The sequence below is a fragment of the Saccostrea cucullata genome, unplaced genomic scaffold, assembly GCF_032062105.1.
Source record: "Saccostrea cucullata isolate Sc308-1 unplaced genomic scaffold, CSIRO_AGI_Scuc_v1 ctg2445, whole genome shotgun sequence".
In the NCBI taxonomy this organism is placed as follows: Eukaryota; Metazoa; Mollusca; class Bivalvia; order Ostreida; family Ostreidae; genus Saccostrea; species Saccostrea cuccullata.
In genome coordinates, this window is record NW_026938514.1 from 1 (window position 1) to 16,560 (window position 16,560).

A 16,560-nucleotide genomic window follows, 5' to 3' on the forward strand; every position below is an offset into this window, starting at 1 on the left:
TGAACAATTGTTGAACACAAAATGTTCAAAATCTGAAGATCTTTAAGATGATATGAAAAAAAGAGGGCCGATTCATAATATTAGGGGCCGTTGGGGCAAAAGGCCGATATTTTAAAGACTTTAATGTTCAATGTCTTTTTACAGATTGTGGTAAATCATTATTTTAGAATGAAAATCGCAATCAAAATCTTATCTCATCTCATCAAGAATTGGACGGAAGACCCACTCGTTGCTCGCAACGAGATCTCATCTAGTTATGTTCCCCAAACGAAGTTGGGGAACATATTGTTTTTACTCTGTTTCTTATTATTATTATTATTCTTCTTCTTCCTGGGTACTTTTTTGTCCGGGAGTGATCTTGTAAACTGTTCATCCGATGTAGGTAAAACCTTTACAGGGTCAGTAGACATGTTATGTAGATTTGTGGAATCAAGGTCATTTTGCGCGCACGTGCTTGCAAGAGCGTGCGCGTGCAACACGTGAAATGACCAATATAATAGATATAGTCGTAACTTTTTCATTTTTTGATGAAATGCTTTGAAACTCATAATTTGAATATTTATTAATAGTATAGACATGATAACATGGTCAAAATAGCAAGATCTCATGCGCATGCACGTGCGCTTTGCTCTGATTGGCTGAAACTAAAGTCTCTCTATCTTTCTTGTTTTTCGACGAAATCCTATGAAATTTTGAACATGGCCATGCATTAATATATCCTACAACATGATATATAGCATTTGTCATAAAATCACGTGCATGCACGTGCGCTGCAATCTGATTGGCTTAAACTTTAAATAGCTCTAACTCCCTTGGTTTTCAACCAAACAGGATGGGATTTGGAACATAGATAGATATAATGAACTTCTACAATATGGTATGGTCGCCATGCACATGCATACACGTGCGTGTACTTGCGCTGTAATCTGATTGGCTGAAACTTTAAACAGCTATAACTGCTTTGGTTTTCAACCAAACGGAGTGGGATTTAGAACATAGAGAGATGTAATGGACGTCTACAAGAAGATTGGACACCATGCTCATGTATGCACGTGCGTGCACGTGAAATGTGTTAAATAAAAAATACACTTGATTGAGAGTATTTATAAATACTTTTGGATTAAATACTTTAATACTTAGTATATTAAAATGTATAGATTGTGTAGACAAGATGATATTGTCATCACGCACATGCATTCACATGCGCACGCGTGCAATGCTAAAATTTGAATGAACTTGGCGTTCTTAAAGTCTCAAACGCATACATTCTCTCCTATTCAATGAAGCTTACAGGGAATATGGCACCAACAGGGAGTTGGGGAGCGTTTGGGGAACATCTGTTACGGTCCCCGTTACAATTAGCACTAGTTAAGGTCTTCCGTCTTCAGCGGAAGACCTTACTGTTATTCTTAGGTTTCTTTTCCACTATTTTTATTATTGTTTTTTTTCTTACCGATTTTGTGCACGCGATTTCTCGGAAACGGTTCGATCGATTTTCATGAAACTTTCAGGACTGATGGAACATCAATCAAACCTGATATATAATTTTTTATTTTTATGACGTCACTTCCGGTTTCGAGATTTTCGCAATTTAGTGATTTTCAGAGGGTCACTTTGTCCAGCAGTTTTCTCAAAAGTGCTTTTAGAGATAAACGTAAGATTTTCAGCGATGATAGAGCAAGATGTGCTGATGTGACACACACCTTTCTTATTCTCCGGAAGTGCAGCACGTTGGCGCTCGCTATGGCTCGAAAAAAGACCTATCGGGAATTTAGAAATTTTTCACACATTTTTGGCAAAATCTTTTCACACGTTATTATTTTGTAAAGACATATAGAACAAAAGTTGTGAAGAATGTCACGTTCTTTTGAAAAATATCAACGATGAGGGACTGGCCCCTATAATAAAGGGCCAAAAGGGGCCGAAAGTTTCTCCTTAATATCTCAAAAAGTATTTAGAATTTGTAATACGTCAAAGAAGCCAAGTTGTTCAAAATATCAAGCTTTATCTAATGGCGTCTTCAAAAAACGTCCGGCGACGTCACTTCCGGTCAAACCGGAAGTAGTCAAAAATTGCATATTTTTGCAGTTCTTGACAGGTTTTTGGATATCATATGTCACTGGAAGCTTATATCTTAATTTTTCGTCCGTCGACGTCACTTCCGGTCAAACCGGAAGTTGCCAAAAATGGCTTAATTTCGCAATAATTAACATAGATTTGGAGGATTAAACCATTTTGGGACTTCATTACTCTTTATTTTTTTAAATGAAAGTTACTTCCGGTCAAATAGGACGGAAGACCTACTCGTTGCTTTGCAACGAGCTCGGCTCTAGTTATTATTATTTTTCTTCTTCCTGGGTACTTATTTGTCCGCGAGTGATCTTGTAAACTGTTCGTCCGATGTAGGTAAAACCTTTTTAGGGTCAGTAGACATGTTATGTAGATTTGCGGAATCAAGGTCATTTTGCGGGCACGTGCTTGCAAGAGCGCGCACGTGCAACACGTGAAATGACCAATATAATAGATAGAGCCGCAACTTTTCTTTTTTTTTTGATGAAATGCTTTGAAACTCATAATGTGAGGATATATTAGTAGTATAGACATGACGACATGGTCAAAATTGCAAGATCTCACGCGCATGCACGTGCGCTTCGCTCTGATTGGCTGACACTAAAGTCTCAATATCTTTCTTGTTTTTTGACGAAATCCTTTGAAATTTTAAACATAGCCATGCATTATGATATCCTACAACGTGATATATAGCAATTATCATCAAAACACGTGCATGCACGTGCTCTGCAATCTGATTGGCTTTAACTTTAAATAGCTATAACTCCCTTGATTTTCAACCAAACAGGATGGGATTTGGAACATAGATAGATATACTGGACTACTACAAGAAAATATGGTCACCATGCACATGCATACACGTGCATGTACGTGCACTGCAATCTGATTGGCTGAAACTTTAAACAGCTATAACTCCCTTGGTTTTCAACCAAATGGGGTGGGATTTAGAACATAGATAGATGTAACGGACATCTACAAGACGATATGTTCACCATGCTCATGTATGCACGTGCGTGCACGTGAAATGAACAAAATCAAAAAAACACTTGAATGAGCGTATCTTTTTAATACTTTTGGATTAAATGCTTTAATATTTAGTATATAAAAATATATAGATTGTGTAGACAAGATGATATGGTCATTACGCACATGCATTCACATGTGCACGCAAAATTTGAATGAACTTTGTACACTTCTGAGTAAACGTTATTAAAGTCTCAAATGCATCGAGTTTGTCTTATTTAATGAAGCTTACAGGGAATATGGCACCAAAAGGGAGTTGGGGAGCGTTTGGGGAACATCTGTAACGGTCCCCGTTACAATTAGCACTAGTTATTATTATTATTATTATTATTATTTTTCTTCTTCTTCCTGGGTACTTTTTTGTCCGGGAATGATCTTGTAAACTGTTCGTCCGATGTAGGTAAAACCTTTTTAGGGTCAGTAGACATGTTATGTAGATTTGCGGAATCAAGGTCATTTTGCGCGCACGTGCTTGCAAGAGCGTGCACGTGCAACACGTGAAATGACCAATATAATAGATATAGCTACAACTTTTCTTTTTTTTTGATGAAATGCTTTGAAACTCATAATGTGAGGATATATTAGTAGTATAGACATGACGACATGGTCAAAATTGCAAGATCTCACGCGCATGCACGTGCGCTTCGCTCTGATTGGCTGACACTAAAGTCTCAAAATCTTTCTTGTTTTTCGACGAAATCCTTTGAAATTTTAAACATAGCCATGCATTATGATATCCTACAACGTGATATATAGCAATTATCATCAAAACACGTGCATGCACGTGCTCTGCAATCTGATTGGCTTAAACTTTAAATAGCTATAACTCCCTTGGTTTTCAACCAAACAGGATGGGGTTTGGAACATAGATAGATATAATAGACTCCTACAAGAAGGTATGGTCACCATGCACATGCATACACATGCGTGTACGTGCGCTGCAATCTGATTGGTTGAAACTTTAAACAGCTATAACTCCCTTGGTTTTCAACCAAACGGGGTGGGATTTAGAACAACGATAGATGTAATGGACTTCTATAAGAAGGGATGGTCACATGCCCGTGTATGCACGTGTGTGCACGTGAAATGAGCAAAATCAAAAATACACTTGAATGAGCGCATTTTTTAAAAATATTTTTAGATTAACTACTTTCATATTTAGTATATTTAAATATATAGATCATGTAGCCATTAAGCACATGCATTCAGATGCGCACGCACACAATGCCAAAATTTGAATGAACTTGGTACACTTCTGGGTAAACGTTGTTAAAGTCTCAAAAACAAAGAGTTTGTCTTATTTAATGAAGCTTACAGGGAATATGGCACCAAAAGGGAGTTGGGGAGCGTTTGGGGAACATCTGTAACGGTCCCCGTTACAATTAGCACTAGTTATATTTTGTTTTCGTTTATTACAGAATTAAAGGTCAACATTTTGTTTCCTTTTAAACAGATTGAAGTCTAGCAGTACGATGAGAAATTAATATTTTACGATATGCATAAAATCTGCATGGAATGAAAATCACTTCGTTCAAAGCGTCAATTCATTACATGTATATAAGCGTGAGTAACTTTTGTCAGTTTTTCCGGGAAGAAATATTGTCAATCTTCCGAGAAATCTGACGGCGGAAGCCTCTTTTTGTATCGACAAGGCATCCTTTCTGGGGCCTCAAATCATTGTAAAAAGAGTCATGGTCCAGGTACAATCAACAAATGGTAGTAATGACTGTTACAATAAACAAAAACATACATGCAGAGAAAATTCTATAAAATATGTGAAACGTTTTGGAAAAGACCATCGTCTCAAGCCACGGTCTTGAGTCCGCACAATTATAATAGCTTTCTTCAGAACGGAAGAGGATCGTACATTTTGACATTTTGCGACGATGGGGAAAGACAAAAAAAGCATTTTGAAAATGCAACTTAACATCGGTGAAGAATGCATGTTACATACAATTTCTCTAATTATCTTACATTGGAACCTTTTATATCTAGATGTTTTAAATTCATTTCATCTACATGCAAATTAAAAAGTATAAATTCTTTTATTTGAAAGCATTCGTTTTATCATACTATGCCTGTTTCAGAACAACATGGATTGAAATAGAAAATACACATGTTACGTGTTTTGATATTTGAAACATGTTCATCATAAAATTAATACATCCCACATAAAATTTGTTGCTAAACACTCGTTCATTGTTTAAAAGAAATAAACAAGAAGTAAGCTGACACAAGCGGACACCATTTGGGTGATCGACTTCCTGCTACGAACGAAGGAAACATCTTCCAATTCCAAGCCGGTTATAGCTTTTTTAAAGAAGGAAAGGACTAATATGAATACAATCCATCCGATATGGAGAATGCTTTAGGTAAGTCTTAAAATAAACATTATAATTTTTATCAATTAATCCCGCAATATTAAAGCCTCAGGATATTCACGCATATAATATTTAGTACATATATATATCTTAACAGCACATACATGTTTTTGTATGGAAATATAAAAAACGTGAGGGACATGACCCAAAAGGCGAGCGCAGATACATGTCACCTGAAGTCGTATGTTTCTTGTTTGCTTGATATTTAGCGTCGATCTTCTCGAGAAATATGAAATAAGTATTTAAAAGAAAAAAAAAAAAACACTGATGCTCCCTTAAGGCAATTTACGGATAAGGTTAAAGTTTCTAGAACTCAAAGGTCAATGGCAATAAATCCAACATGACATCACCAAGTGAAAGAACTTGCTTCAATAAATATAGATCTACTTGTAAAATATGAGAACTCAAGCAGCAACCATTTCAAAGTTATGGCCAAGGTTAAATGTTTTAAAGGTGGGTTAAACTGCTACATGTACATGTAGGTCAAGGTTATAATCTCAAAATACTTGTAATGGAACAAAGAGGACCTTGTCGTAAGAAATATATACAGTCGTTTGGCCAGTTCCAGATTTTGGTCAGTTCCGAATAATTAGTAATTTAAAGACTGATAATTAATAAATTCAACGGTGTAAAAATAAATTGATTTCTATGGTAAGAAGGCTTATTTATGAGTGTTTGAATTATGTGAAGTTTTGAATGTTTGCCCTCGGTTTGGTTTCGTTATCGTACTTGAAACAGTCGACATACTTTTACAACGCAACAAATCTGAATCACCGCGACGCGTAAGTCTGCAGAAAAACCTCTGTAGATACATAAATTTTTCACATAAAACCACGTTCCAGGTATCAAAAGTAAGTTTGATGTGTACTCTAACATATATACTAAACACTTGTCAAAAATAAATATTTAGAACACTGTAAGATATTGAAATATTTTCGTGTTCTTATTTTACCAGTTCCGAATACCCATTTTAAACAATATTATAAATTCACTCTTCGTTGTTTTCTTCATTGTAAACGTGACTTATTATACCCCCGCTGGAAAAAAAAGGAAGAAGGGGTAAATATAGTAATTGGATGTTTGTCCATCCATCCGTTTCTACGTCCGTCCGTCTGTCTGTACGTCCGTCCGTCTGATATGCTCTGGGATATCCATTTCTTATCCGCAACCCCTCTTCTACCACTGAATGAAGTTTAATGAGGCTTCACAGAATTTAATGAGTCTTTCACAGAATCTTTGTTTAACAGTGCACCTATTTTATCTTTGGATCAGGCACATAATTCGGGCTCCTTGAGAAAAACATAGACAATGCCATTCTTTGTAATAATGAAAGGTATATCCTTCTCTTATCCGCAATTCCTCCTATACCACTGAATAAGATTTAATGATACATGTACTTTAACGATTCTTTATTATATTGTGACATTGTTACCATTTATTTTACTTTTTGATCTGACACTTATTTCGGGTCTCCCAGAGCAAAACATGGACTTTGTCATAAATAATCATAAAGGACGTGTGGGGTATCATTAAAATGAGCTCAGTGCCCACAGTACCTCTAGTTTCTCTTCAACCTTTGGAAATACAAATAATTTATTGGTAAGCAATTAATTTAACTTTTCTTAGGCATGCCAATGAATAACGTCTGGGACGTATATTTTTTAATTTAGGGTTGAATTGAGGAAGAATCTCTAGCCTATCCGGAACTCGTCGGCTTATTCGTAACTGGTAAAATGGACACCTATGATAACTTGCGAAATGAATTTTTTGGAATGAAGGCTGAACTTTTATGAAACAATATTTAATTCCACAAGTAATCAAACTACCTTGACAAAACACTTAGATTTTGAAATAATGCCTAGTATATTTATAGTATATTTATAAAAACATTAACGTTGCACATATATTTTCATTGGATGGCGCTATGGCTTTTATATTGCAGAAGCATATTCCTTAATTGAGACAAGAATTTGCTCTGGGTACCAACTTTGTATTTGACCTTTTAGTTTGACCAGTTTTAGAAAATCTTTACCTTTACCATAACTTTTGAACAGTTGGCACTAGGGTTTTCATATTTCACATCTACAGTTATTTGGCCAGTTGCGAATAAAAAACCGATTCGGTGGTGCTATAAATATACTAGACATTGTTTCAAAATCTAAGTGTTTTGTCAAAGTAGTTTGATTACTTGTGGAATTAAATATTGTTTCATAAAAGTTCAGCCTTCACTCCAAAAAATTTATTTTGCAAGTTATCATAGGTGTCCATTTTACCAGTTACGAATAAGCCGACGAGTTCCGGATAGGCTAGAGATTCTTCCTCAATTCAACCCTAAATTAAAAAAATACGTCCCAGACGTTATTCATTGGCATGCCTAAGAAAAGTTAAATTAATTGCTTACCAATAAATTATTTGTATTTCCAAAGGTTGAAGAGAAACTAGAGGTACTGTGGGCACTGAGCTCATTTTAATGATACCCCACACGTCCTTTATGATTATTTATGACAAAGTCCATGTTTTGCTCTGGGAGACCCGAAATAAGTGTCAGATCAAAAAGTAAAATAAATGGTAACAATGTCACAATATAATAAAGAATCGTTAAAGTACATGTATCATTAAATCTTATTCAGTGGTATAGGAGGAATTGCGAATAAGAGAAGGATATACCTTTCATTATTACAAAGAATGGCATTGTCTATGTTTTTCTCAAGGAGCCCGAATTATGTGCCTGATCCAAAGATAAAATAGGTGCACTGTTAAACAAAGATTCTGTGAAAGACTCATTAAATTCTGTGAAGCCTCATTAAACTTCATTCAGTGGTAGAAGAGGGGTTGCGGATAAGAAATGGATATCCCAGAGCATATCAGACGGACGGACGGACGTAGAAACGGATGGATGGACAAACATCCAATTACTATATATACCCCGTCTTCCTTTTTTTTCAGCGGGGGTATAATAAGTCACGTTTACAATGAAGAAAACAACGAAGAGTGAATTTATAATATTGTTTAAAATGGGTATTCGGAACTGGTAAAATAAGAACACGAAAATATTTCAATATCTTACAGTGTTCTAAATATTTACTTTTGACAAGTGTTTAGTATATGTTAGAGTACACATCAAACTTACTTTTGATACCTGGAACGTGGTTTTATGTGAAAAATTTATGTATCTACAGAGGTTTTTCTGCAGACTTACGCGTCGCGGTGATTCAGATTTGTTGCGTTGTAAAAGTATGTCGACTGTTTCAAGTACGATAACGAAACCAAACCGAGGGCAAACATTCAAAACTTCACATAATTCAAAAAATCATAAATAAGCCTTCTTACCATAGAAATCAATTTATTTTTACACCGTTGAATTTATTAATTATCAGTCTTTAAATTACTAATTATTCGGAACTGGCCAAAATCCGGAACTGGCCAAACGACTGTATGTGATTTTACAGTACAGAGTTTGCCAAAATTATTCTGCATTAAGTTATAAGCACTTGTTCTGTTGCCATAGAACTAGTAGCCAAGGATAAAAATCAAATTCAACAACAGATCATGGAAGATCCTATTATGTTTTCTATATTTTTTTTTTATTTGCATTGTATAATTTCTGAAATGAATAGCACAATTTTCCATTTGAACTGCATACTTTACATCTGTGTTGTAAAATTATACAAATTAGAAGGAATTATTAAGAAAACACTCGGAAAATTTAAGAATACGAGGGGTGATCAAAAAAAATTCGCGAACTATTTCTATATCCATAAAGTCACAAATCAGATTAGAAAAAAAATTGTACACGCATAACCATACATAAGTTCTATAAATAGTATATAGTGAATAAAGTTTTACTCCTTGTTTGTGACGTCACAATGTGAAAATGATGACACTATGTAGACCACTTTTGAAAAAAAAAATGGTTGTCTCCGTCGTACTAGTTCAACGAACGACTGAAAAATTTATGGTATATTTTGGAAATTCCTTTGCAGATGCGTATAATAATTTCTACACAGTTTATTAAGACAAACGACTTCCTATAAATTCAGTCAATAATTGGATTGATCGTTTAACTGAAGGAAGGCAGATGGTTAAAAATTATATTTGTTATGTTGCCAAGTGAAAGCAAGTTTAAAAAGAGATGTGTTTTTAATTAGGCAATTTGTCATCAAAGACGTCCAATTTACAGTTTGAAAAATAGTCGAATATCTTAATTAACAATAATATAATTATCAAAATACCTAAGATATCATTTACTTTAGATTTCGTACATATTAGATATGATAAAAATTGAGGCACACATTCTATATCCACCTTGAATAAACGTATCTCCCTATACAGAAGATTTGGGTTTAGATGGTCGGCATGCTCATTTTTGGAAAGAATATTTTTATCCACTCATTCTGTTGCCGAAATTTGACCATTTCTGACAATTAATAAAAAATTAACTTGCATGGAAAGAAATATAAAACTCAGAAAAATCTTTCAGCTTTCGTAACAGGACGCTACGGAGGGGGTCACGTGATCACATATATCACGTGATTCGCGCATGAGCAGAACTGTAGCAGTTGTGCATTAAAATAGGAGAGAAATAATTTGAAATATAATCAACAACGAAACTAAATATAGTTTCTTTTATGGCAGTTATTCGATTAGTTCGCGAACTGTTTGATCACCCCTCGTACATATGCAAGTTACCTGAATGCAAGTAAATACAGATGAAAAATTATAGAATTCAATACGATTGAAATACTGCTACGGTACAAATTCTTAACTTACGAAGCGTTTTAGGATACGTATGGAAAATTTAAGAAATGCAAACAAAAAAAAAATGAAAAAAATGTAAATGAAAATACGCTTAGTATTCAAAACTATAAAATACAAATGGAAAATAAAGAAAAATACAATACCAATACAATTTAATGTATATGATACAAACAGCAAATTATAGAATACAAGTAAGTATAACATTTTCTCTTGCTTTTTAATTTGTTTTAAAAATAAAGTATACTAGTCAACTATTTTCTTGTTCTAGAAGTATAAATATTTTTTTGTTCTTTGTTGCAGTTAACCTTCTTATTTGTGGATGCCTTCTTTTTACAAAGGCGTCTCACTTTTATAATTGCTCGGGTAAGAATTGATATATATATTTTTAAAATGAAAAAAAAATCTCATGAAGCTTTTTATTACTGACAAAATTATTAAACTGCTTAAAAATCAATTTAAATGTATCGTGGCAGGTTGTCAACCGAAACGGAACGGAACCAGGAACGGAAATGTCAATCGTTACAAATGTGATGCATGTGACAGGATATTTGACCACAGTGTTAACGAAAAAGGTACAGTTTCAATACAAAACATCTAAGATAAGCTTTATTTGAATTCAATACTAAAAGTATTAGTATACGAAATGCAAGGTCGATGCTTTTCTATGGTTTTAAATTTGGTTAAATTTTGTGATTTCAATTTTCTAAAAGTTTTGGAACTTTTTAGTATCCACATCTGATTTGCACTACTTCTATATATTATTGCACATTACTCCTGCTGTTTCTCCTTCACTACTGCTATATCTAAGTTAAGAATAAGAAATAAGATTTGTAAAACATTTATTGGAATCTGCTATGTATAATTGATTATACGGAGTTCTATGACGTTTAGAAATCCAATGGCAGTAGTAAAGGAAATCTGTATTAAGCATGGTTTAAATTACAATAAAATATTTTTTTTATAACTTTTGCCAGATTTAAGTAATTGTGTGGACTGTATGATAAATTGTTCTTTGAGTACAACTATATGTATTAGTAATGAAACTCAGACACCAGTGACTGTACCTATCATACCAAGTACAAATAATATAGCTATGTATCAGAATAATGATTTTTTTTAAAATCATCAGTGCTTTTTTAAAAGTCTTTTAAGTTATTTAATATTTTGTTGCCAGCGCCAATTTGATATTTCTAAAATTTGAAAAACAGTTAATCTCTAAATAAAATTGAATATTTTCATACAAGTTGCTCAAAGAAATTTCAAGAATGTTGATGCTTTGTAGCAACCGCCGATGATAAAACGCCGCTTTATGATAGAAATATCATTTAGCGTTGTAGTCCGCAATATTATCTGACGTTTTCCAGGCTTTTTTTTTTACGCCAGAACCGGCGCCATTACTAACTGGAAATTTCGAGTTGATTTCCGAGATTTTTTTTTACGTCGGAACCGGCGCCATTACTAACTGGAAATTTCGAGTTGATTTCTGAAATCATAATTTGTCAAAAGCACAATGCTTATAGTACTGACACCAAAATCGATGAAAAGAAAATATCACTCACATGACTTGCAAGTTTTTAAAATGTACGAAATAAAGAAAAATCTCGACAGTCTGATAAAATGTTTTCATCGGATTGTATATCTAATACTGTAACTGAACCTTAAAAACGATATAATATGTAAGTACTAATAGTATTGTAATGTTGATAACTTGTTAGTTTGCCATTTAATTTGGTTCGCAATTATTGAAAATCTACCCCAGAATGCCGAATGCAGCGAATTCCCAGTTTTCGAAATGGCGCTGGTTCTGACGTTTTCCTGGCACGTAAATACCAAAAACAGTAAAAAAAAGCCTGGAAAACGTAAGATATTTCGGACTTTACAGGACGTAGCAACAAGGAGGGGGGGGGGGGGGGCAGGGGGGCCATGTAAAATGTACATGTAGTATTGTTTACTAAAAAATGGGAAGTGAAAGGAAGTTGGCTACTACTATTTTGTCCGTCGTCCGTCCGTCTGTCTGTCCGTCTGTAAACTTTTCACATTTTCGACTTCTTCTCAATTTCTGGGCCAATTTTGACCAAACTTGTTCAAAGCATCCTTGGGTAAAGGGAAATTTAAATTGTTAAAATGAAGGGCCAAGTCCCCTCACAAGGGGAGATAATCAACAAAAGACAAAAATAGGGTGGGGTCATTAAAAAAATCTTTTTCTCAAGAACCACTGGGCCAAAAGAGCTGAAACTTATGTGGAAGCATCCTGGGGTAGTGTAGATTTTAAATTGTTCAAATCATGACCCCCGGAGATAGGACGGGGCCACAATGGGGAATCAAAGTTTTACATAGAAATATATAGGAAAAATCTTTGAAAATCTTTTTCTCAAGAACCACTGGGCTAGAAAAGCTGAAACTTGTATGGAAGCATCCTGGGGTAGTGTAGATTCTATATTCTTCAAATCATGACCCCCGGGGGTAGGGCGGGGCCACAACGGGGAATCAAAGTTTTACATAGAAATATAAAGGAAAAATCTTTGAAAATCTTCTTCTCAAGAACCACTGGGCCAGAAAAGCTGAAACTTACGTGGAAGCATCTTGGGATAGTATAGATTATAAATTGTTCAAATCATGACCCCCGGGGGTAGGGCGGGGGCACAATGGGGAATCAAAGTTTTACATAGAAATATATAGGAAAATCTTTAAAAATCTTCTTCTGAAGAACCACTGGGCCAGAAAAGCTGAAACTTATGTGCACATGGAAGCATCCCGGGGTAGTGTAGATTTCAAAATGTCTAAATTATGATCAGTGGGCTAGGGTGAGGTCGCAATATGTATTAAGGACAGATGATACAAACAAATTTATCTTTGGAGGAGACTTAATATCATGTCACAAGTTTAGAAAAGTGGAGAATTCTTAGAATTTTTTCTCCTGAGAATTGGAAAATGAAAAAGACTTGGAAAATATTAGTAATATTTCAATAAAATTATAAAAAGAGATAAAACACACTCAGTAAAGGTTTACAGATAAAAATAAATTTCAGAATATATTAACTTGGTGTTAAAAGTGTAATATAAACTTTAGAAAAATATACCAAGCCAGGTGAATTTTATGAGGAAAAGCAAAATGGTAAAAATCAGCCCATATAATATAGGGTGATTTATACCATTTTGCTTTTCCTAATAAAATTCACCTGGCTCGGTATATATTTCTAAAGTTTATTTTACATCTTTAACACCAAGCTAACATATTGTGAAATTTGTTTTCACCTGTAAACCTTTACTGAATGTGATTTGTCAATAATTGTTTTTTTTATTGAAATATTAGTAATATTTTACAAGTCTATTTCATTTTCCAGTTCTAAGGAAGAAAAATTTTTAAGAATTATCCACTTTTCTACACTTGTGACATGATATTAAGTCTCCTCCAAAAATAAAATTTGTTTTTATCATCTGTCCTTAAAAGGGGGAAATCTGGTAAAGAACAGAATGGTCAAAGCTTCTCAGGTGAGCGATGTGGCCCATGGGCATCTTGTTTTTAATTAATATTAACCTTTCAAATGTTTCTATAAATTGTAACTTTATATTATCATTTAAACCAAACACCAGCGTATAAAGTCGTAGAGAAACAGAACATTGAAGGTATGCATTTCCAATGAACAAGCTTAACGTTTTTTCCCTTAAAACTTTTTACAGAATTAAAAGAAATATTTGTTTATTAATTTAAATACAACTTAAGATTGTAAATTTAAGATTGCTCGTCCGGAAATATAGCTGCATCTGTAGTTGGGGGTGCTTTGTTTGGATCACTTGTCACAGTCCTTATCTTCATGCTTCACCGCTATAGGCAGAAAAAGAGTATCAGGTTTAAATATTGAATGTTTTACATAAATCAAGCATGTTTTATGTGAACATGTAAACTCTGATCTAAAACATCAATAAAAATGTCTAGAAAATAACAGCATAGCATTATGAAGATATTTTTGTTAAAAAAGAATTGAGCAGTTTTAAAAAAAAATATGTAAGGAGAGTAGTTACTTGTTATATTTTTGTGATTGTAACTTTAAACGGTGTTATCTATATGTACAAATTAATTCAAATATTTATTTTTTTTCTTCAGAAATCCTGTACAAAATCCGTCATATCAGACAGAAATGATGCGTATAAACGAAAGAGGTCTAGAGGAAGATATCGGAAAGAGCATGTACAGTGAAATAAATGACGTAAGAGTAGACAAAGGAATTCATCTACACACATACATGTACATTCACATAACCCTCCTAACAGTGTAAATATTCTCTAAATAATGATTATATTAATGTAAAATTTTGACTGTGATTGTTAAAACCCTAGTGGACTTTAGTGAGGAGTCATTGGGAACTAATACATCTTTGCAAAATACAAAGATACATTAAGTCATGTTCAATTACCTTGTCAACGAAAAAAAAACGAGTGATTATAGGCCTATATCAAATGCTCAAAGTCACATAATTTCTATGAGATTATCATATATGTATTAAGTATTCAGATGCATTACTTAAGTGTTATGCATGTTTAGTTCACATAAAAATTAAACCTCTTCAATATAAAATCAGTAAAAAAAACCCCACACAAGTCGTATTCTTTATCTTTTCACATTGGTATCTTTTACAGGAAAGGTCTAACAAAGAATCTCGGGTACCCCCTATTTGGAAGAATGGAAATATTCATGAGAATAAAGATGGTGTATACAACACGTTGAATGAAGCAAACATTATGGACAGAAGTGAGTACTACGATCACACCAGACCAGGAGCCTCGTTTTCAACACCGGCTGATGGATACGGGACTGTGACTTTGGAATACGATCAAGCCAGAATAGATGCCTCAGTATCGAAACCATCTGACGGATACGGGACTGTGACTTTGGAGAACGGTGGAAACGATACACATCCAAAGGATAAGTCTGTGGTTGAAAAGGATATAATATCTAGTCAAGAAGACAAAACAGATGAATACTTTGTGCTCGAAAAAATACAGTGAAGAAGCGTTATGAATTACTGATTTAACTTTACATCAGCTTATAATGTATGTAGTGCATTGATATGATAAAAATTGTTTAACCTACGGGTATTATGTTGTCAATGAATGTACGTGTAGTTTAAGTGAAATTGAATTTGGTGCTGTTTGAAAGATAATATAATTATACACTCACAATCAAAGAAGAAACACAACAACCTGATTTAGGGTGAAAATTATATACGGGACATAACTATGTACCAAAAAAGTAAGGACATCTTTTACTTTGCCAAATCAGTTATTTAACGGTTGAATGATTTTCATTCCAATACCGGAAGTTGATTTTTAGCCCTCTTAACAGAAATCAAAATTTGCATTTTTGATAAAATTTTTGACAATATTTTTGGTTTTCAAGATTTTGTCTCTGTTTATCATAAATATTGTATTAAAATCCCGGGGAAAATTCTTTTTTTTCGGATGTAATACTTATGTTTCCTAAAAATGACTGATAGCAAGCATTGTCATTGCTAATGTTGAAAATTTTCAACAAAAAGAAAAAGGAGAGCTGCAGATGCAAGTATACACTTCACTCATCAGGTTCATGTGTTTCAAAAGCATGAACAACAGTTCTTTGACCGAAAGTCCAAGGGTTACTGCACTACGCCAAGTTAGAGAAAAATTCGACCTCAGTATCTGAAAAACAGGCATTTAAAAATGACCAAGAATATTTATTTCGCTCAGATAAAGACATTAATACACCTTATGCATTGTAGAAATCAGGCTGCATATGTTTTACATGGCAAACTAGCACATTTTAATTGAATATTCGGAAGGGGATGTTTAAAGAGTTATGTGTTACTTTCTAAAGTCTAAAAATAACATGTTACGTTTAAATGGAACATTATTTTTTACTTTTCACCTTACTGTATTCATTTTTAATGTTATTATTAAACCTTAAATAGATTGTTAGTATATTTTTCATTTAAATTTGCATCAAGAGTCACTCAGTTACTAAATGAAAGAACCATGTGGTTTACACAATATACATATCATTGATTACTTCATAATACTGCTATTTGGACTTGTACTACATGCACGACAGAATTATAAATTGGTCTTATTTAATATATATGGAGCAATCAACTCGATAAATGATACCCCGCCTCCCATATGCCATTAGATAGTGGCGATGTTTTACAATGGGAGACCCAAAATATGTGTCAGATAAAAAGTATAATAGAAGATGCACAGTAGCAATACAGGTATGTAAAAAAGAATCTGAGAAAGCATCATTAAATTTTTTCAGTGTAATTGAAGTAGTCCTTTTAAGGATACCCTTATATCG

The 16,560-nt window shown here is 33.8% G+C and overlaps 1 protein-coding gene across 2 annotated transcripts; it reads left to right on the forward strand.

Moving 5' to 3' along the window:
• The first annotated feature begins 5,327 nt into the window (after positions 1–5,327).
• LOC134250550 (uncharacterized) lies at positions 5,328–16,348 on the forward strand. 2 transcript variants are annotated; one of them, XM_062732918.1, is made up of 7 exons: positions 5,328–5,465; positions 10,533–10,595; positions 10,706–10,804; positions 13,815–13,859; positions 13,971–14,082; positions 14,338–14,440; positions 14,871–16,344. In XM_062732918.1, exons 1-7 carry the CDS (start codon positions 5,450–5,452, stop codon positions 15,237–15,239), a joined length of 807 nt encoding a protein of 268 aa, XP_062588902.1. In that variant the 5' UTR covers positions 5,328–5,449; the 3' UTR covers positions 15,240–16,344. The 2 variants fall into 2 exon arrangements, with proteins under 2 accessions (XP_062588902.1, XP_062588903.1); XM_062732919.1 differs by lacking the exon at positions 13,815–13,859 and having other exon boundaries at positions 14,871–16,348.
• Positions 16,349–16,560: the final 212 nt, after the last annotated feature.